Source organism: Hyla sarda, chromosome 5 (assembly GCF_029499605.1).
Source record: "Hyla sarda isolate aHylSar1 chromosome 5, aHylSar1.hap1, whole genome shotgun sequence".
Classification (NCBI taxonomy): domain Eukaryota; kingdom Metazoa; phylum Chordata; class Amphibia; order Anura; family Hylidae; genus Hyla; species Hyla sarda.
Window position 1 is genome coordinate 268,691,656 of NC_079193.1, and position 22,019 is coordinate 268,713,674.

The 22,019-nt window shown below is 41.9% G+C and overlaps 1 protein-coding gene across 2 annotated transcripts in view; it reads right to left on the bottom strand.

Annotated features, from left to right (window-relative positions):
• Positions 1-929: 929 nt before the first annotated feature.
• Positions 930-22,019, bottom strand: part of ABHD3 (abhydrolase domain containing 3, phospholipase) — a 92,712-nt gene continuing 71,622 nt past the window's right edge. For both annotated transcript variants that reach the window (XM_056521695.1, XM_056521694.1), the window contains 3 exons: positions 20,512-20,560; positions 4,039-4,204; positions 930-1,919 (listed from right to left, as the gene is read on the bottom strand). In XM_056521695.1, coding sequence (XP_056377670.1) covers positions 1,741-1,919; positions 4,039-4,204; positions 20,512-20,560 — 394 coding nt within the window. In that variant the 3' untranslated portion in view covers positions 930-1,740. The remainder of the gene's footprint in view (positions 1,920-4,038; positions 4,205-20,511; positions 20,561-22,019) is intronic.

Sequence of the window (22,019 nt, forward strand, 5' to 3'; positions counted from 1 at the left end):
TTGTTAAATACACTTTTTTTTCCCATCACTACTGCATCCTTTATTTTTTTTTGTATCCAACAAATTTTGGGTACAAAGAAAAACGCCAAAGGGGCCAAAAATGCAATTTCCACATAGATGCAAAAAACGCCAGAAAAAACGCAAGTAAAAAAACGCCAAACACAGGAAAATGCTGTGGCGTTTTTTTCTTGCGTTCTTTTGGGCCAGAAAAAAAATAATAGAAACTTAGCCTTATGCAGCCATGTGGAACCTATATATAATGCAAATACACAAGATAAGTTCATAAAAATTACCAAAGAGAGAGAGTTTTGCATATAAATAATATTTTAGCACCTTGAATTGCTTGTCAGTGTGCACGTAAATGCTGCTCTCCTGAAAAGGCTCCAAACTGTCTGGGTCCTGTCTGGATATTATAACGGTTCACCTCACACTGGTGAAATCTGGATTATACACTGCACTGAGGCACAGGAGACAGCAGAGCAGGGAGATAACTAAACCTCCTCTCAGCAACAAGGTCCAAATTTCTAGAATAGGAGGGTTCATTTGCAAAATTAAAAAGACAGAGACCCTTAGTGGCCATTTTTTTTTAAACAGTTTTTTTTTTCACATCTTCAGCAATTCATTTTTTATGAAGTATATGAGAAATATGCTTTGTTTTTTAAAAGAAGTATTAAATGAAACAAAAGTTTTTTTTTCTAAGGACAGTAACACTTTAAGGGTAGGATCACGCATGCCGTATTTTGCTGCATATTTTCTGCAGCTGATTTTGCTACCAATTCACTTCAATGGGTAGAAAAATCTGCAGCAAAATCTGCAGCAAACTACGGCAGATGTGACCTACACTAAAGCACCAATAATAATTCACAAACATACATACACTGTGATCATTGCCATATTATGAAATAATACAGACCCATGAAAGTTTCTAAAATTACAATTTTTTTTATTGCACAGAGTAAACTAAAAATATATTTATTTCAAGTGCATTTCAATCAGTTATAAAATAAATATGGAAAAGGACATGGGAAATAAAATAAGTTATACATGGTTTTACAGGCTGTATGAAATAAGTTAATAAGGGTTCTACCTAACACTGCTACAGTTCATGCTTTCTTTCACTCTATCTATTGTACTTGTGCAGTTTGCTATTCATTCCTGCAATTTTAGCATTCTTGTTTTGCGTAATGTTTTTACAATGCCCTCATGAGCATGCATTACATTAAAACATATCAGGATGTGGAAATCCGTCACACTGTATTATGGTAATGCTTGCAGTTCCAGGCATAGAAACTGTTTTACATTATAACCCTGAGGAATGTGTCTTTGAATATACTGTATAATTGGTCTATTAAGTGCAATTGAGTATATGCAAGGCGTAATTATAGTAAAGGTTGTCCTTGGTAACATAAAAAAATGAAATATAAAATGCTAACATTCCTTTATGAAAGTACTTTCTAGAAAACAATATCTTTATTTATTTGCAGGTGTCTGATGCTGGACGCCTAGATCTAGCTCGCTGGCTTACCTGGTTGCTATAATTGAAGGTTAACCCTTGTGCTTTTTAGAGGTATAGTTTCATGATTCATCAGCATCTAAAGGGTTAACTTGTGCATAAGCTGAACCTTTTTTTTTATTTTATAATTTTTTTTTTTTTTCGTTTTACACCTGCCACTGTAAAATGATGATCTTAGAAGAAAAAGGAAAAATTAGGAGCAAAAAAATTAGCATTACTTTGGAAATCTACATGCTGGAAAGCTCACTTCCATGCTCAAAAATCGCTTGTACAAACTGCTTGAAAATCCGATCCATGTAGGTTTGCTGCCTTGGCCAGATCCCCTCCAAAAATCCTATATGGCCTCCATAAGCTGTAAGCACCAATGCAACATTAGGATTTTGTTTGGCATTCTCTGCTGGAATTGCTGAAAAAAAACCATAAACCAAAAATAAATGTGGGTTTTAGCTCACTGTGTTTTGGCTTAAAGGAAAACTGTCAGCCTGTTCACCCACACTAAACCCAACACACTGGGTCCAACGAGGGGTCACTTATTTGAATATGTCCATTAAAGGGGTATTCCAGGCCAAAACTTTTTTTTATATATCACCTGGCTCCGGAAAGTTAAACAGATTTGTAAATTACTTCTATTAAAAAATCTTAATCCTTCCAATAGTTATTAGCTTCTGAAGTTGAGTTGTTGTTTTCTGTCTAACTGCTCTCTGATGACTCACGTCCCGGGAGCTGTGCATGATGGGAGAATATCCCCATAGGAACTGCACAGCTCCCGGGACGTGACATCATCATTGAGCAGTTAGACAGAAAACTTCAGAAGCTAATAACTATTGGAAGGATTAAAATTTTTTATTAGAAGTAATTTACAAATCTGTTTAACTTTCCGGAGCCAGTTGATATATATATATATATAAAAAAGGTTTTGTCTGGAATAGCCCTTTAAGTCCTGAGATATGTCCCCCAGAATATCCTATTTAAGTGGAGTCACAGACAGTGAATATGTAAATTGAGCAGGAGAAGCCCCGCCCCCTGTGGGTGGGCGAGTCACTGAATTTAGCAGAGGATCTTCTGGGGGACATATTTTTTAGGACCTACTGGACATATTTAAGTAAGTGACCCCTCGTTTAACTCCTGTTTACTGGGTTTAGTGTGAGTGAACAGGCTGACCGTTTTCCTTTAAATTGTCCTGTGGTTTAAATGGGTATTTCAGGAAAATTTTTTTTTTTTTTTTTTTTTTATATCAACTGGCTCCAGAAAGTTAAACAGATTTGTAAATTACTTCTATTAAAAAATCTTAATCCTTTCAATAATTATCAGCTGCTGAAGTTGAGTTGTTTTCTGTCTGGCAACAGTGCTCTCTGCTGACATCTCTGCTTGTCTCGGGAACTACACAGAGTAGAAGAGGTTTGCTATGGGGATTTGCTTCTAAACTGGGCAGTTCCCAAGACAAGTGTCACCAGAGAGCACTTAGACAGTAAAGAACAACTCAACTTCATCAGCTCATAAGTACTGAAAGGATTAATATTTTTTAATAGAAGTAATTTACAAATCTGTTTAACTTTCTGAAGCCAGTTGATATATAAAAAAATTTTTTTTCCTGGATAACCCCTTTAATATACAAGTCTCTTTATCATTAAAAATCATAAATATAGGGTAAGGGACATTGTTACCAAATAGTGTTCCTGTCTTTAAAAAAGAACCTTGGACATGTCACACAGACATGTCAAAAGCTTTGATCGGTTGGGGTCTGAGTGCTGAGACTCTCCCAGAAAATGATAATGAACTAGGAAAAGACTGTTATATCGGGCTTCCCTCCCCCAGCTTGAAGCGTTCTCAGTCCATCTGGATGGCTAGACTTAAACTGGGGCAATCTGGTGAAACTGGATGGAGCTTACTGAAAGCCGGGGAGTGAAGCCCACTATCACACGCTTCTCCTCGCTCTTCTTACTGAGGCACTTAATAAAGCCATTTTACACAGGCAAAGGAGGCTTTATAGAACACTCATTTCATAGTGATCAGTGTAAATGGCCAGTGATCAGTTGACGAATAAGCAAACTGACATTTAAACAAGGGATATGCAGCCGACAATGATGAATTTAAAGAGCTGCTCAAATTCATTCAGTTGCTTGTACTCTGGACAGTTCCTAAAATGGACAGGGGTGTCAGAAGAGAGCACTTGTGTCAGACAGAAAGGAAATTAAAACAGAAAAGAACTTCCTATAGAGCATACAGCAGCTGATAAGTACTGGAAGCATTAAGATTTTTAAATAGAAGTAATTTAAAGATAGTTATTCAGAAATAGAAAAACAGAGCTAATTTCTTTCAAAAACAGCTCCACGTCTGTCCCCAGTTTGTGTGTGGTATTACAACTTGGCTCCATTCACTTCAATGGGACTGAGCTGCAGAACCACACCCAACCTGGAGACAGACGGGGAGCGGTTTTTGAAAGAAACAAGGTCTGTTTTACTTTTCCTGGATAACCCCTTTAATCTTCCTTACCATTATGTTTTTTTGTGTGTTTATACACTTACCATGCCCAGGGGAGAAGACATCATCTATCGCATTCAGACATAACACGGGTATTTCGATTGATTTCACCCTGTGACACGGGCTAGCATCTTTATAATAGTGATCATTTGTTGGATAACCAAACATTACTGAGGTAAATCTTGTGTCAAATTCTCTAATGGACTTAGCCTATGGTGTAAAGATCAAAGAATAAAGTGAAATTTAATACAGTTATGTCCTATACCAGTGGTCTTCAACCTGCGGACCTCCAGATGTTGCAAAACTACAACTCCCAGCATGCCCGGTCCGGGCATGCTGGGAGTTGTAGTTTTGCAACATCTGGAGGTCCGCAGGTTGAAGACCACTGTCCTATACGATTAAACGGGGTATGGGAAAAATGAGAAATTTACTGACAGCAAATAAAACTACATCCAATGGATGGATACAATTATTAAAGAGGTATTCCCACCTACAACATTTATGAAATATTATGGCTTTTTGTCTAAAAATATGAGAGTCCCATCCCTAACTTCAAAAAAAAGGGGTTCCCCAACCCCCATCCCACCTAGTAAGGTAGTCTCAGTCTAGATGGCTCTTTAATATACAAAATGTAGCGCTAAGCCAGTTTTAATAGCATTACCCTGTAGGGTTCAAAAAAATGATGTGTGAAATTAATTTCAATGGATTTAGCAAACCATATGTGTCAATACTGATCATCTTTGGTAGTTCCGGTGTCTACAGTCATTCAAGACTGTGTTTATAGGGTAATTTATTTTATACATTTTGTGTTCCTTATTAACCCCTCGGGGACCAAGTCCATTTTGACCTTAAAGGAGAAACGCGGCAGAAATCTTTTAAGTTCCCCTGTGCCCTGGCTGCAAAAACTAACAAAAAAAAACTAACAAAAAAAACTTTAACTCACCTTCCTACGTTCCCCTGTTGCTCCAGTATCGGCTTCCCGTTTCTCCAGTGCTGCTTGGCTCTGTGCTTCTTAAAGGAGTACTCCGGTGCACACTTTTTTCCTTTTATCCCGTCCGGGCTGCAAAATAAAAGAAAACACACTTTCTCTTACCTGCCAACGAGCCCCCCGAAGCTCTGGTACAGGTGTTCGGTCCCCGGGCTGTATTCTTCTTACTTCCTGTTAGCCCGGAACGTCACACGGAGCTTCAGCCTATCCCCGGCCGCAGCGATGTCCCGCCTCGGCCGGTGATAGGCTGAGCGCACTGTCATGTAAGGAGCCCGGGCAGCAGCTATCATGTAAGGAGCCCGGGCAACCTTTTTGGTGTTTAACAGGAATAGCAGCTAAGTGGAGGAAAAAATTTAAAATCTCCATTTCTTACACTTACATAGCCCTATTTTTTTCAATGTTAAAAGGGGTAAAAGGAGAAAAAGCCCCCCCACCCCCCAAACCCTACTGTAAACCAATTTCTCTTGAGTAAGGAAATACCCCATTTGTGGATGTAAAGTGATCTGGGGGTGCACTAGAGGGCTCAGAAAGGAGGGAGCGACATTGGACTTTTGGAAAGCGAATTTTGCTGAAATGTTTTTTTGGGGGGTATGCTGCATTTAGGAAGCCCCCATGGTGCCAGAACAGCAAAAGAAAAAAAAATTATTTGGGAAACTACACCCCCTCATGGACCGTAACAAGGGGTATAGTGAACCTTAACATCCCACAGGTAATTGACAAACTTTTGTTAAATATATCACCAAATGACAAAACTCAGTAGGGGTATGTTGCTGAGAAAACCATGCGGAAAACCACAACCAAAAGATTGATCAGCAACAACAGGTATACAAAAATGTACAAAACTTTATTAACGATCAATTTAAAAGACAAACATTGACACAATGTGGGAGGAGCACAGTGCACATAACTGGATGAAATAACAGGGAAATGCAGCCGGAAACATTGGTATACAAGATGATACAATGAAATAAAATGCATATACCACATCAGTAAGGGCAATCATGAAACAGAGATATAAACAACCTCAATAAGAAGGCTCAAGATGGTGGACAGACATAGAAATAAATCAGAGGGGGTTACCAATGCAGAGCCATGCACCACCTGCACTTACCCCAAGTTTTTTTGAGGTTGTTTATATCTCTGTTTCATGATTGCCCTTACTGATGTGGTATATGCATTTTATTTCATTATATCATCTTGTATACCAATGTTTCCGTCTGCATTTCCCTGTTATTTTATCCAGTTATGTGCACTGTGCTCCGCTCACATTGTCTCAATGTTTGTCTTTTAAACTGATCATTAATAAGGTTTTATACATTTTTGTATACCTGTTGTTGCTGACCAGTCTTTTGGTGGTGGAAACTTTTGTTAAAGTGGGATATGAAAATGAAAAATGTGATTATTTCCCCCATTTTTTGGAAACTAAACCCCTCAAGGAACGTAATAAGGGGTGCAGTAAGCCTTAACACCCTACGTGTGTTTGACATATTTTTGTTAAAGTTGGACGTGAAAATGAAAAATTTATTTTTTTTCACTAAAATGCTGGTGTTACCCCAAATTTTTCATTCCTGGACGTCCTACGGCAGCACAGAATGGGTTAAGTTCGTCCTCCCAAACTTGTCAGAAGAGGTAATCAGCATATAATTAAACAAATTAACATAATTAACAACCCCTCCCACCAGGTATAAGTAGGTACATAGGAACTCAGACCACAGAGTTTTTTTCTTCTGATCTTAGAAGGGTTAATGTTTGGATGGGGTTTTTAACTTATTCCCTGTCTCATTTTGTTTCTTTCAGAGTTAGTATGAAATCCTGGGAGGTACTGTGAAGTCCTCTGCAACAGGCCGATTTATTAGACACTGTGAAGTCTCTATTTTTTTTATCTCAAGGGCTACTGTGAAGTGCCCTTTTTTGTGGACAGCAGGGTTGGAGCGAGATCGCTGATGTTATGGCCCTTCCCTCCTCCAGAAGATCCACGGTGGACGATGGGGTCACAGTTACTGGAATGATTTGCTGGTTACTCACGTTTATCTGCATCCCTAGCTGCAGCAGGACACGGTACAAAGTTCCGCCAGCCGGTGAGTCAGCGCTACTCGCAGAGCTTTACTTCCGGCGGCGTTCCACGTGCAGTTGTTTACTGCACGCGCAGACCGGATGTACGTCACATTCAAGCAAGGGGCGGTACGGGCGGTGATTCGCGCCAGAAACCCTTCATAAACTGCTCCCGGCCCGTCCCTGCTGCCGCATACACTGTACTCGGGGCAGCAGGGCTATTGGAGCTTAAAAGTAAGTGCTTGTTTGTAGGTGTGATTAATATTTATGCTGGGCAGATTATTGGGACTACTGTGAAGTGTCCTATTGCGCCTCCTTCTAGGAATACTGTGGGATACCAGGTTACTGTGAAGTACCTAGGTTTTTTGCCTGTTTTTTCCGCTGCCTGTCTTTCCAACATTCAATATGTGCGCTTTATGTGTCAAGTGATCATCTCACTTATAATTTATTATTTGACCTCTTTTTTTCCTCAGATGTCTGAGGATTCTCACACAAGGGTCAAAAAGTCAAGAAAGACGAAACACCGACTGTGTGTATCATGTTCCCAGCCTTTGGCAGACGATATAGAAGGAGACACTTGTGGCATGTGTTCCCCACAACAACATCCAGTTCAAGAGGAAACATTTGGTGACGAGGCTTCTTTATTTTTTTCTTGGTTTAAGAAACGTATTTCTGCCATATTAACCGAGGAAGGTTCCTGTGCAAAAAAACGCAAAATTCAACACAGAACGACCTCTCCTCCTGACTCGGAGGATTCCGGTCCAGGCTCCTCTATTGAATCACAAGATTCTCCGGAAGATTACTATATTTTCCACAAAGACGACATGCATACCCTGATAAAATCAGTGAAGCATGTACTAGAAACAGACCGATCCACTGAAGATAAGCCTCCCAGGGAAAGTCTATATTACTTTCCAGCTTCTAAAGATAGGGTGTTACCCTCTCATCCAGCCATTACTAAATGGTTCAGGTCCAACTGGGATAAGCCTGAAAAGAGAGTGGACGTTGGTTCCAGATTTAGGTCTATATACAAATTGTCTTCTGAGGCTACAGGTTCTTGGTTCAATCCACCTAAAGTGGATTTATCAGTAGCCAAGCTTGTTAAAAAATCGTATTTTCCTTCCGAAGAGTCATCGGTGTTATCCAACCCCATGGATAGAAAGGCGGAGTCTCTATCTAAAAAAGCGTTCTCCACAGGAGCAGCGATTTCAAAGGTAGCGATGGCCTCTGTTCCAGTGGCTAGAGCCCTTCGTGTTTGGATAAGTCAATTATCCAGAGACCTGAGTGATGGAGTTTCCAGGGAGGACATCATCAAGAGAATCCCTGTTATGAAATCCGCGGCAGAATTTCTGTGCGATGCACCACTGGATACAATGCGATTATCAGCTCAGAACATGGCGGAATCTAACTCCATTAGGAGAGCGCTATGGATCAAGAATTGGAGTAAAGGAGATGTAGCAGCAAAGAATAATCTCTGCTCCCTTCCATTCTCTCCAGAGTCTCTTTTCGGACCTAGTCTGAAAAACATTCTCAAAGATATGAACGATGAGAATGACGCATTTCCAGGTACATCTAAGAAGGACGCATCAAAGGATCGCCCGAAATGGAGAAGATCACCCAAGTTCCAAAGGAGGAATTTTCAGTCGGGCCAATATAACAAGCCTAGATTTAATTGGCAGAGGAAGAACACAGGCTTTAATCCTGCATCTAAGAACAAGCCACCAACCAAAAAGAAGGACTTATGACGCCAGCTTAGTACCCCTAAAAGTTGGTGGAAGATTAGAAGCATTTTTTCCTGCCTGGGCACAAACGACGGAGGACAAGTGGGTACTCTCAGTAGTAGAGAAAGGATATCGTCTCGAGCTTCTCAGTGCTCCTCAGGAGATGTATTTTGTCAACTCGAACCAGGACCAGAACGTACTGTCTCTGGTCAAGGATTTTCTGGAGAAGAATGCTGTCGAGTGGGTACCCCCTCAAGAGCAATCATCAGGAATTTATTCAAGGATTTTCGCAGTACCGAAATCCAACGGCAAATGGAGGTTGGTCATAGACCTCACATACCTGAACAAGTTCATGGCCAGAAGGCATTTCAAGATGGAGACCATCAGGTAAGTACTCCCCATTCTGAATCAGGGGGACTTCATGGCCACATTAGACCTATCGGACGCATATCTACATGTACCAATTCATCCGTCCTACAGGAAATTCCTGAGGTTTGCAGTGTTGGTAGGACACTCAACATGGCACCTCCAGTTCAGGTGCCTCCCCTTCGGTCTGAGCTCAGCACCAAGGGTGTTTACAAAGCTGGTGGTGGTTCTTTCAGCAGCCCTGCGGCTTCAAGGTATGACGATAGTACCATATTTGGAGGACTGGTGGATAAAGGCAGGATCACAACCAGAATTGAGTCGGCATGTAAAGCAGACAATAAAGTTTCTAGAACATCATGGATTTATAATCAATCTGAAGAAATCCCACTTAGCCCCATCACAACAAATCCTTTTCTTGGGATTCCGAGTGGATTCTCTATCAATGAAAATTTCGATTTCTCAGGAAAGGGAAATGATGTTGAGGAAGCAAATAAAGTTCCTCATAAGAGCCAGAACAGTGTCCATTCGGTTAGCCATGAGAGTACTAGGCAGCCTCACATCAACAATAGATGCAGTACCTTGGGCGAAGGCCCACATCCGCAGTCTTCAGTCAAGAGTTCTGTCGTATTGGAACAGATCGAGGACGGGTTTAGAAACATCCATCTGGATTCCGTCGATCCTCTGCAAAGAACTCAAATGGTGGCTCGCACGAAACAGGTTCTCGGAAGGAAGGTCCTTGCTTCCGGCCCGACAGGTGGTCGTTACAACCGATGCGTCAGCTCATGGATGGGGAGCATTCATTGGGGACCACTGGGCCCAGGGCCTCTGGTCCCACTCAGAGAAAACTCTGTCCTCAAACATGAAAGAACTAAGGGCAGTACGTCTGGCCCTGCTTAATTTTTCCCCCTGCTTGTCAAACAAGGATGTTCTAGTGAGGTCAGACAATCTTCCCACAGTCTTTTACTTGAACAAGCAGGGGGGGACCAGGTGTCATTCATTAATGACGGAGTGTGCCAAAATCTTCAAATGGGCAGAAAGCAATATCAAGAACTTGGCGGCGGTACATCTACAGGGGACACTGAATGTCAAGGCAGATCTCCTCAGTCGGAAATCCCTACATCCGGGAGAATGGGAGCTGAATGCAGAAGTCTTCGAGCAGGTGACCAGACGTTTCGGGACACCGGAGATAGATGTATTCGCAACAAGGAAAAATTCCAAACTGCAAAAGTTTTGTTCCCTTTCCAGCCTGGACCACCCGCAGCATGTGGACGGCCTGTCATTCTCTTGGAGAATGAAATTTCTGTATCTATTTCCACCTCCGGCCTTGATACAGAGAACCTTACTGAAGGTCAAGAGAGAGAACCCTCGGGCGATTCTAATTCTTCCATACTGGCCCAGGAGAGCATGGTTCTCCATGATAAGAGAGATATCGGACAACCAATTCTGGCATCTGCCCAAGAGAATGGATCTATTGTCACAACACGGGATCTATCATCAGGATCTAGACCCATTACACCTAACTGCATGGAGGGTGAACTGAGTTTACTTAAGGACAAGGGTCTGTCGGGTGAGGTGTTATCGACACTGGAGAAATCAAGCAGACCAGGGACAAAGAAGTGCTACACCAGGGTATGGAATCTATTCAAGTCCATGACCCCTAATAGGGATCCTACAGTCATCGATATCTTGAATTTTTTGCAAAAGGGGTTGAACAAGGGTCTCAAGCAGTCTACACTGAAAGTACAGTTTGCGGCTATAAATTTCTTCTTAGCGGGGAAATTCGCTAAAGACCCTTTGGTTAAGAGATTCTTTAAAGGAGTCAATAATCTATGTCCAAAAGTCAGTAAACCTATACCTTCATGGGACCTTTCCAAGGTACTAAGATGTCTCGCTTCAGACCCATTTGAGCCTATACATTCCATTGATATTAAGTTTCTCACGTGGAAAACCTGTTTCCTGGTAGCCATCGCATCAACTCGAAGAATCAGCGAAATACAGGCCTTGTCTTGCCGGGAACCTTACCTGCGGGACCTGGGGGATGCGTTAGTCCTTCGAACCCTGCCAGGTTTTATTCCTAAGGTTCATTCGGTTAATAACCTGCAACATGAAATTGTCTTGCCGGCTTTGGCGGAAAACCAAGAAGTCTCAAAACTGGATGTGAGGCGATCAGTTCTGGAATATTTGTCTAGAACAGCATCCTTTAGATGCTCGGAGCATCTATTCGTGCAATTTGGGGCCAAGTCTAAGGGCTCGAAAGCAGCCAAACCTACTATTGCCAACTGGATTAAGAAGACGATCAGTTTTTGCTTTCAGAAGGAAGGCTTGGAGCCCCCGAAGGATCTCAAAGCCCACTCAACTAGGGCGACATCTGCATCCTGGGCAGAAGCTTCTCATGTGTCTCTTCTAGAGATTTGCAGAGCTGCAACGTGGGCAACTCCGATGACGTTCATTCAGCACTATCGCCTAGACATATCCAATAGCTCAGCCCTGGGTAAGACAGTGTTGGAAGAAGCGTTTAAGAAGTAATGCCCGCCCTTTTTTGTTTTTTGCTACTTAAGTCCCATTCTGTGCTGCCGTAGGACGTCCAGGAATTAATTAAATTTTGCTTACCTGAAAATTTCAATTCCTGGAGTCCGTAGGCAGCACAGAGGACCCTCCCTAAATAAATATTGCTATAAAAATACTCTGTGGTCTGAGTTCCTATGTACCTACTTATACCTGGTGGGAGAGGTTGTTAATTATGTTAATTTGTTTAATTATATGCTGATTACCTCTTCTGACAAGTTCGGGAGGACGAACTTAACCCATTCTGTGCTGCCTACGGACTCCAGGAATTGAAATTTTCAGGTAAGCAAAATTTAATTCATTTTCACAATGGGTAATAGGAGAAAATGCCCCCCAAAATTTGTAACCCCATTTCTTTTGAGTATAAAAAATACCCCATATGTGGATATGAAGTGCCCTGCAGGTGCACTACAATGCTCAGGAGGGAAGGAGCAACTTTGGGATTTTGTAGAGAGAATTTTGTTTAACCCCTTGGGGACCGAGCCCATTTTGACCCTAAGGACCAGAGCATTTTTTGCACATCTGACCACTGTCACTTTAAGCATTAATAACTCTGGGATGCTTTTACTTTTGAATTTGATTCCCAGATAGTTTTTTTTTGTGACATATTCTACTTTATGTTAGTGGTAAATTTCTGTCGATACTTGCATAATTTCTTGGTGAAAAATTAAAAAATTTGATGAAAAATTTGAAAATTTAGAATTTTTCTAACTTTGAAGCTCTCTGCTTGTAAGGAAAATAGACATACCAATTAAATTATATATTGATTCACATATACAATATGTCCACTTTATGTTGACATCATAAAGTTGACATGTTTTTACTTTTTGAAGACATCAGAGGGCTTCAAAGTTAAGCAGCAATTTTCCAAATTTTCAAGTAAATTTCAAAATCTGAATTTTTCAGGGACCAGTTCAGTTTTGAAGTGAATTTGAGGGTCTTTATGTTAGAAATACCCCATAATGGACCCCATTATGAAAACTGCACCCCTCAACGTATTCAAAATGACATTCAGAAAGTTTGTTAACCTTTTAGGTGTTTCACAGGAATAGCAGCAAGGTGGAGGCGAAAATTCAAAATCTTCATGTTCTTGTAGACCCATATTTTTTATTTTGACAAGGGGTAAAAGGAGAAAAAGCCCCCAAAGATTGTAACCCAATTTCTCTCGAGTAAGGAAATACCTCATATGTGTATGTAAAGTGCTTTGTGGGTGCACTAGAGGGCTCAGAAGAGAAGGAGCAACAATGGGATTTTGGAGAGCGAATTTTGCTGAAATGGATTTTGCGGGGCATATCACATTTAGGAAGCCCCTATGGTGCCAGAACAGCGAAAAACACCCCACATGGCATACTATTTGGAAAACTACACCCCTCAAGGAACGTAACAAGTGGTACAGTGAGCCTTAACACCCCACAGGTGTTTGACAAATTTTCAATAAAGTTGGACATGAAAATGGAAAATTTAATTTTTTTCTCTTAAATGCTTATGTTACCCCAAATTTTTCATTTTCACAAGGGGTAATAGGTGAAAATGTCCCTCAAAATTTTAAACACAATTTCTCTCGAGTAAGGAAATACCTCATATGTGGATGTAAAGTGATTTGCGGGTGCACTAGAGGGCTCAGAAGGGAAGAAGCCACAATGGGCTTTTGGAAAGCAAATTTTGCTGAAATGGTTTTTGCGGGGCATGTCTCATTTAGGAAGCTGCCATGGTGCCAGAACAGTGAAAAACACCCCACATGGCACACTACTTGGGAAACTTCACCCCTCAAGGAACGTAACAAGGGGTACAGTGAGCATTCACATCCCACTTGCATTGACAGATCTTTGTAACAGTGGACTGTGCAAATGAAAAATTACATTTTCACGGACCACTGTTCCAAAAATCTGTCAGTCACTTGTGGGGTGTTAAGGCTCACTATACTCCTTATTACGTTCTGTGAGGGTGTAGTTTCCAAAATGGGGTCACATGTGGGTATTTATTTTTTTCCGTTTATGTCAGAACCGCTGTAACCAGCAGCCACCCCTGTGCAAATTACCAGTTTAGGCCTCAAATGTACATAGTGCGCTCTCACTCCTGAGCCTTGTTGTGCGACCGCAGAGCATTTTACGTCCACATATGGGGTATTGCTGTACTTGGGAGAAATTGTTTTACACATTTTTTTATTTATTTTTTTCCTTTTACCTCTTATGAAAATTAAAAGTATGGGGCAACACCAGCATGTTAGTGTAAAAAATAAAAACTACAGGCTGGTGTAGATACACTAACAGGCTGGTGTAGACCCCAACTTTACCTTTTCATAAGGGGTAAAACGAAAAAAAGCCACCAAAAATTTGTAGCGTAATTTCTCCCGAGTACAGAGATACCCCATGTGTGACCCTAAACTGTTGCCTTGAAATACGACTCTAGGGCTCTGAAGTGAGAGAGCGCCATGCGCATTTGAGACCTGAATTAGGGATTTTCATAGGGGTGTAGCCGGAAGCAAGCGTTAAACTTGCCTCCTCCACCAAAAATACTGTACGTCAGTTTTCCCCAAACAGGGTGCCTCCAGCTGTTGCAAAACTCCCAACATGCCTGGTCAGTCAATGGCTGTCCGGCAATACTGGGATTTGTATTTTGCAACAGCTGGAGACTCCTTTTTGGAAAAACTGACGTACAAGACGTTTTTAATTTTTATTGGTGGGGGGACAGTGTAAGGGTGCAGTGTATATGTAGTGTTTTACTCTTTATTTAGGGGTAGTGTAGTGTAGTGTTTTTAGGGTACATTCACATGGGCGGGGGTTTACAGCGAGAAACTTGCTGTTTACCTTGTACATTCACGAGGTGGTGGTGGGGGGAACTACAACTCCCAGCATGCACTGACAGAAGGTGCATGCTGGGAGTTGTAGTTATGCAACAGCTAGAGGCACACTGGTTGGCATTGGTAAACACTGAGTTAGGTAACAGACTACTGCAGTGTTTCCCAACCCATGTGCCTCCAGCTGTTGCAAGACTACAACTCCCAGCATGCATGGTCTGTCATGCATTCTGGGAGTTATAATTTTGCAACAGCAGGAGGCACACGGGTTGGGAAACACTGAGTTAGGAAACAGACAATGTTTCCCAACCAGTGTGCCCCCAGTTGTTGCAATACTACAACTCCCAGCATGCCCAGACAGCCGAAAGGCATGTTGGGAGTTGTAGTTATGCAACAACTGGGGGAGAACAGTTTGGAGACCACTGTGTAGTGGTCTCCAAACTGTAGCCCTCCAGATGTTGCAAAACTTCAACTCCAAGCATGCCCAGACTGCCCAGGCATGCTAGGAGTTGTGGTTCGGCAACATCTGAAGGGCCAGATGTTGCCGCACTACAACTCCCAGCATGCCTGGACTGTCTGGGCATGCTGAAGGTTGTAGTTTTGCAACATCTGGAAGGACAGTGGTCTCCAAACTGTGGCCCTCCAGATATTGAAAAACTACAACTCCCAGCATGCCCAGACAGCCAAAGGCTGTCTGGGCATGCTGGGAGTTGTAGTTTTGAAACTCCTAGATACAGCAGTGAAGATCAGCAGTCGGCGATCTTCACGGCTGCATCAGACACCACCGCCGCAACTTGCCTCCTATGCTCGCCGGTCCTGGTCTCTAGTACCCGTGCCATGATCGGAAGTAACTGCCGCCGGTCCCCGCCGCACCATCGCCGCCATCTTTCCCCCGCTCTGCCCCGACATCCTGGGCTGGCAGAGCGGGGGAAATTAACTTTCACCCCAGCCCTGTGATTTGCCGGTCAGTCCTGATCGTCAAATCGCAGGGGATAGGAGGAGGTGGCACCCCTGCCACCTCGCTCCTATCCTTTAGGATGAACGGGGCTGTCTCTGACAGCTCCGATCATCCCTATTTTCCGGGCTATTGGTCATCAGAACTGTGAGTGTATATGTAGTGTGTATTTTGTGTAGTTTAGTGTTTTTAGGCTACATTTACATGGGTGGGGCATGCTCGGAGTTGTAGTTTTGCAAGATCTGGAGGGACACCACAGTTTAGAGACCACTGCACAGTGATCTCTCCACTGTGGCCTTCCAGATTTTGCAAAACTACAAATCCCAGCATGCCCATACAGCAAACTGCTGTCGGGGCATGCTGGGAGTTGTAGTTTTAATAAATGGCAAAGTGGTCTCCAAATTGTGGCCCTCCAGATCTTGCAGAGGCCACTCACCGGATTGCGCCGCCCGCTGCCGCCTTAGGATCGCGCCGCCCACCACCTGAGTAGAACTACCAACAAAAAGCCACTGAATACATACAGAGGTATCAGAATGAGTAACAATTTAACCCCTAGGGGTTAACAAAAACCTTTATATACGTATGTGTTCTAATAAAACATAACTTTTATTGCCAAACTATAAAAGGTGAGAACCAAAAACACACAATTAAAACCACTGACCCGATGATATCACAATGACGTCACAATTGTGACACCTAACAGACAGATCGCTAACAATTATCAACCTGTCAATATACTTGGTACATCAATTGGATGACCCTAATAGTTGGCTAAAGGGACATCAATTGGATGACCCTAATAGTTGGCTAAATTTGTATGTATATACCTAAGTGGTGCCTAGGAAGCCTATAAAACTAGCCAGTATAACCAGCTTAAGTGGCATTCAGGTCACTCCATTATACAACTGTATAGCTCACATATCAAATGACACTACCAAATGATAAGACGATGTGCTTCACAAGTAACTACTAGGAGTGACATCACTAATAATTAGGACTGTATGATTTATATGTTTGTATATCTCAAACACTTTGCACACTGCCCAGTAACTTGCTATGCACCGCAGGTCTGGACTTATTAGGCTTATAATCGCCAGCTAATGAATTCTTAGAGATACATAGTATAAGGACTCATTGTTAAAAGATGCTCTGTGAGAGCATTTAAAAGGTTAGGCTGTCACACCCCAACATGTTTTGCCACTCGCGTGGCTTTATAAAGGAGATTAACTGACAACATTGAGTGTCAGTGAGAAATGAGCCATTTTTATATGTGTATTCTAGATGATGTCATCATTCCATTAGCCAATAGCCACCATTCTGCCAGCAGCCAATAAGGTCCAACTTAACCTTCTGGTTGTCCATACAAAGCTACTAATACTTACACCGGGCCAAATAGAACCAATGTTCCACTTCTTTATGACATCGGACACCATCGCCGATACTGGTTGGCTAGCTGCGGTCAGGACTTACCCCACTCAGTACCAATCAGCTGTCCGGCTCATGTAAACATCCGTCGCATCATTGCGGGGATGTGCCTGCTCCGTTCACCATGTCAGCCAGATTCCGATCATGTGACTCCACTCAGCTCACATGATCTCTGTGTGTCTGAATCGAGGTTTAATCGCACCTGCATATAGATAAATTGCCTGTGCTGTAGTCCCTGAATGTTCGGCGCATGCGCAATCACCAGCCCCAGTAAACTAAATTCATAGGCTACACATGATAGTAAAAGAGAACTACAAGCTAATGTCATTATTCAATGTCATTCAACAACAGTAGGGAACATAATCTTATTAAAAAAACAACAATTGCATATACATGACCAATAATTGATGGTAGCACAAGCTATTTATTGCATGTAATAGTTCCCTATGGGGACAAAAAAATTGTGTAAAAAAAAAAACCTCTTCTTTTTGAATTTCTTTTTTGTCTTGTCCATAGTGCTCTCGGCTGACACCTGATGCCCGTATCAGGAACTGTCCAGAGCAGGAGAAAATCTGCGAACAGAGGTGTCAGCAGAGAGCACTGGACAAGACAAAAAAGAAATTAAAAAAGAAAATAATTTCCTCTGTAGCATACAGCTGCTAATAAGTACTGGAAGGATTAAGATTTTTAAATAGAAGTAATTTGCAATAAATCTGTTTAACTTTCTGACACCAGTTCCTTTAAAAAAATAAATAAATAAAGTTTTCCACCAGAGTAACCCTTTAACCTGTTAAGGACCAAGGGCGTACCTGTACCCCTCAGTCCGCTCCCATTCTATAATGCGGGGCATCATAGCGGGTCGGGCCCGGCCTAACAGCCTGCGACACTGATCGCGGTGCCGTGCACTTTTAACCCTTTAGACGTGGCGTTCAAAGTTGAATGTCTAAAGTGAAAGTAAATCATTGACGGTTAGCTCAGGGGGGCTGTTCGGGATGTCCGCAATCCTGAACAGCTGTGACAGAGCAGGAGGGTGCCTTACCTTGCCTCCTGGTGTCCGATCACCGAATAACTGTTCAGTGCCTGAGATCCAGGCATGAGCAGTCAAGCGGAAGAATCATTGATCAATGATTTCCTATGAGAAACCATTGATCAATGTAAAAGATTAGCGTGTGCAGTGTTATAGCTTCTATGGGAGCTATTACATTGCAAAAAAGTGAAGAAAAAAGTGAATAAAGATCATTTAACCCCTTCCCTAATAAAAGTTTGAATCACCCCCCCCCCCTTTTCCCATTAAAAAAAAAAAAACTGTGTAAATAAAAATAAACATGTGATATTGCCGCGTGCGGAAATGTCCGAATTATAAAAAGATATCGTTAATTAAACCGCACGGTCAATGGCGTAGGTGCAAAAAAAAAATCCAAAATAGCGTATTTTTGGTCACTTTTTATATCATGAAAGAATGAATAAAAAGCGATCAAAAAGTCTAATCAATACAAAAATGGCACCGCTAAAAACTTCAGATCACGGCGCACAAAATGAGCCCTCATACTGCCCCATACGTGGAAAAATAAAAAGTTATAAAGTTTTCCTGCATGTAGTTATGATTTTTTTCAGAAGTAGGATAAAAATCAAACCTATATTAGTAGGATATCATTTTAATTGTATGGACCTACAGAATAAAGAGAAGGTGTAATTTTTACTGAAAAATGTACGGTGTAGAAACAAGCCCCCAAAATTTACAAAATGGCATTGTTCTTTAAATTTTGTATCACAATGATTTTTTTTTTCTGTTTCGCCGTAGATTTTTGGGTAAAATGACTGATGTCATTACAAAGTAGAATTGGTGGTGCAAAAAATAAGCCATCATATGGATTTTTAGGTGTAAAATTTAAAGAGTTATGATTTTTTAAAGGTAAGGAGGAAAAAATTAAAGTGGAAAAACCCCTGGTACTTAAGGGGTTAATGATATATCCTAACAATTTACCATCACTTTGTGAGATGGGAATACCCCTCCAAGGCCCCAAATCATTAAAGGGTTAGGCTAGATTCACCCTGCCACAACTCACACCACCAGGTCCCGATGTTTCCCATTGATTAAATGGGATCTGTCGGGGATCCGGTAGTTTTCCGAATGGACATGCTCTATATAGTGGAGCCTGACAGCAATCTGAACAAGCTCGTATTAAGAAACACGCAAAAGTGAAGAAGTTAACCTATAAAAACATTCTTGAATGCCATGTATACCCATTTAAGGCCATTTTAGTTCTTTTCATCACTGCATAACTGAATTTTGTTCCCGTTGGTTGCTGTACAGTACAGATGTTGCCAAGGGGTTACTTTGTTGTTGTATTTCATAAAGTGACTTTTGTACTACAATTTCTCAATTCTTGAAATTCTACCATGTTTCAGCATTCATTTTTCTATTCCCAATACAAATGAAGAAGTTCCTGACATTTTTCTTCTTTTAAAGTGGAAGTGAACAGGGTTAAGTGAGAGCTTTCTATGTTTAGTATGGTGGGCTAATAGAAATGCTCTGCTCTAAATGTAGTGTATCTCTGAGGAGTCAGTTTGATATGGTTGCTGTTTGCTTGCCTATGACACAATGATTGTATGGTAAAACACAAAAGCAGATGCAAAAATTACTTCCCGCTAAAATGTAGAAATGTCCTATGGAAGTGCTATTAAAACTTAAAGGAGTACTCCGCCCCTAAACATCTTATCCCCTATCAAAAGGATAGGGGATAAGATGTCCAATCTTGAGGGTCCCGCTGCTGGGGACCCCCATGATTTCGGCTGCGGCACCCCAGACATCCGGTACACGGAGCGAACTTCGCTCTGTCCTGGTTGACTGGCGATACGGGGAAGAGGCTCATGACATCACTGTCACGCCCCCCTCTCGTGACATCACGGCCATGCCCCCTCAATGCAAGTCTATGGGAGGGGGCGTGACGGCCGTCACGCCCCCTTCCATAGACTTGCATTGAGGGGGCGTGGCCATGACGTCACGTGCCACCGGCAATGCACCCGATGCTCTAAACGAAAGCCAGGGGCAGCAGGGAGATCTCGGGAGTCGCCAGCAGTGGATAGGGGATAAGATGTCTAGGGTCGGAGTACCCCTTTAACCTTAATTGGTTCCTTCTAAATGGTGTGAGGGAACCAATAAAGGTTAAAGGGGTATTCCAGGAAAAAACTTTTTTTTATATCAACTGGCTCCAGAAAGTTGATGCTGAAGTTGAATTGTTGTTTTCTGACTGGCAACAAGTGCTCTCTGCTGACATCTCTGCTTGTCTCGGGAACGCACAGAGTAGGAGAGGTTTGCTATGGGTATTTGCTTCAAAACTGGGCAGTTCCCGAGACACGTGTCAGCAGAGAGCACTTAGACAGAAAAGAACAACTCAACTTCAGAAGCTCATAAGTACTGAAAGGATTAAGATTTTTTAATAGAAGTAATTTACAAATCTGTTTAACTTTCTGGAGCCAGTTGATATAAAAAAAAAAAAAAGTTTTTTCCTGGATAACCCCTTTAAGTTTTAATAGCACTTCTGTAAGATAATTCTTCTAGCTTGTCTACTCAGACAAGTCCCAACTATTATATATGAGATCGGATTGTCTGACATTACCGAGTTCACATATAACAAACACACCTACCTTCATAACATAATCAATGTCAAATTGTTTTTCCAGTACACTGCGGTGCCTATAAAATAACAGATATATGGGTTTCAATAAAATAATATCTAATAAGCTACCTGTTGATTTACAAAGTGGATAATGCACAAGGGTCACCATATGCCTTATGTGTTCTGCAACCTGTAATGTACAGCACAATTCACAATACTGGATATGTGCAAATGCTGAACAGACTGAAATGTAATTGAATTATTCACATTATTTGGCATTATCATACACAGTGGTGGTGATTTACTAAGCGCGGAGTGCAGTTTTCTTCGTGGGTTTTGATTCCGACAAGTATTTTTCCACATTCTTTACTAATGTTTCCTTACGTTTTGCACTGTTCCCTACGTTTTGCTTTTTTTTACAACTGTCTGAACTGTCGGGTTTTTCAGAGCTGAAACTCACAACATTTTATGTGGGAACATTAGAAAATATGTTGGAACTTTTCAAAACTGTCGGGGCCAGGCCCCTTTTGTTGGGACAATGCCCCCTTTCTCCTGTGGCCATGGCCCTTTTTGGGTTTTCCTATAAGGGTACGTTCACACGGGTGGATTTATTTGCCGGTTTCCCGCTGCGTATTTGAAAGGGGGCGGGCTCTTCTGGGCTGTCCGCAGCAGATTTTCCGCTGCGGAAAATTCGCTACAGACCCTACTGACTTCAATGGGGCTTGCAGCGGAAATTAAGCAGTGGAAAATCCGCTGCGGGCAGCCGAGAAGAGCCCGCCCCCTTTCAAATACGCAGCGGGAAACCCGCAAATAAATCCGCCCGTGTGAACGTACCCTTAAATTGGAAACTTTTGATTTTATTTGGTCACAAATTCTGGCACACAAAACGTGGGACACAATTTGGGAACAAAACCCAAGAAAAAAGAGTGGGGATTCCGATAGCAAATAACCTCCAGTGTGTATCTTTAGTGTGCCTCGTACTCTGCTTTATGTGAATTTGTAAGGCATTCTATTCTAATATTATCCATCAATAAGAAAACATAATGTGGAAGTTAACAGCATAAATGTTCTATTTATTATAGAGCTATGAAGAAAATTGTGATATTAAAGGGAATCTGTCATCAGTATCACCCACACTAACCTGTTGGTACAGACTTATACTGAGGGTGACACTGATGACAATGATGCTTACCATCCAAAGATCCATAATTTTGGTTATTCGTTATATGTTAATGAACCTGCTTGGTGCCCAAGCCCTGGGTACATGGTGACATCTGCCCACTAACCTCACCTCAGAGTAACACCTCTTCCCTGTGCATAGCCTCTTATGCTGCAGAATGAAGCTCCACTCTGCATCTACACCCCTCTCCCCCACATGCACAAGAGCCGCACCTACAGCGGAGGAGAGGAATGTAGATGAAGAGTAGAGCTCTATTCTGCAGCATAAGTGGCTCTGCACAGGGAAGGAGGCATTACTCTGACTGCATCGGACATCACCAGGGACTGCGCCCCATGCACCAAGCAGGCTCATTACCA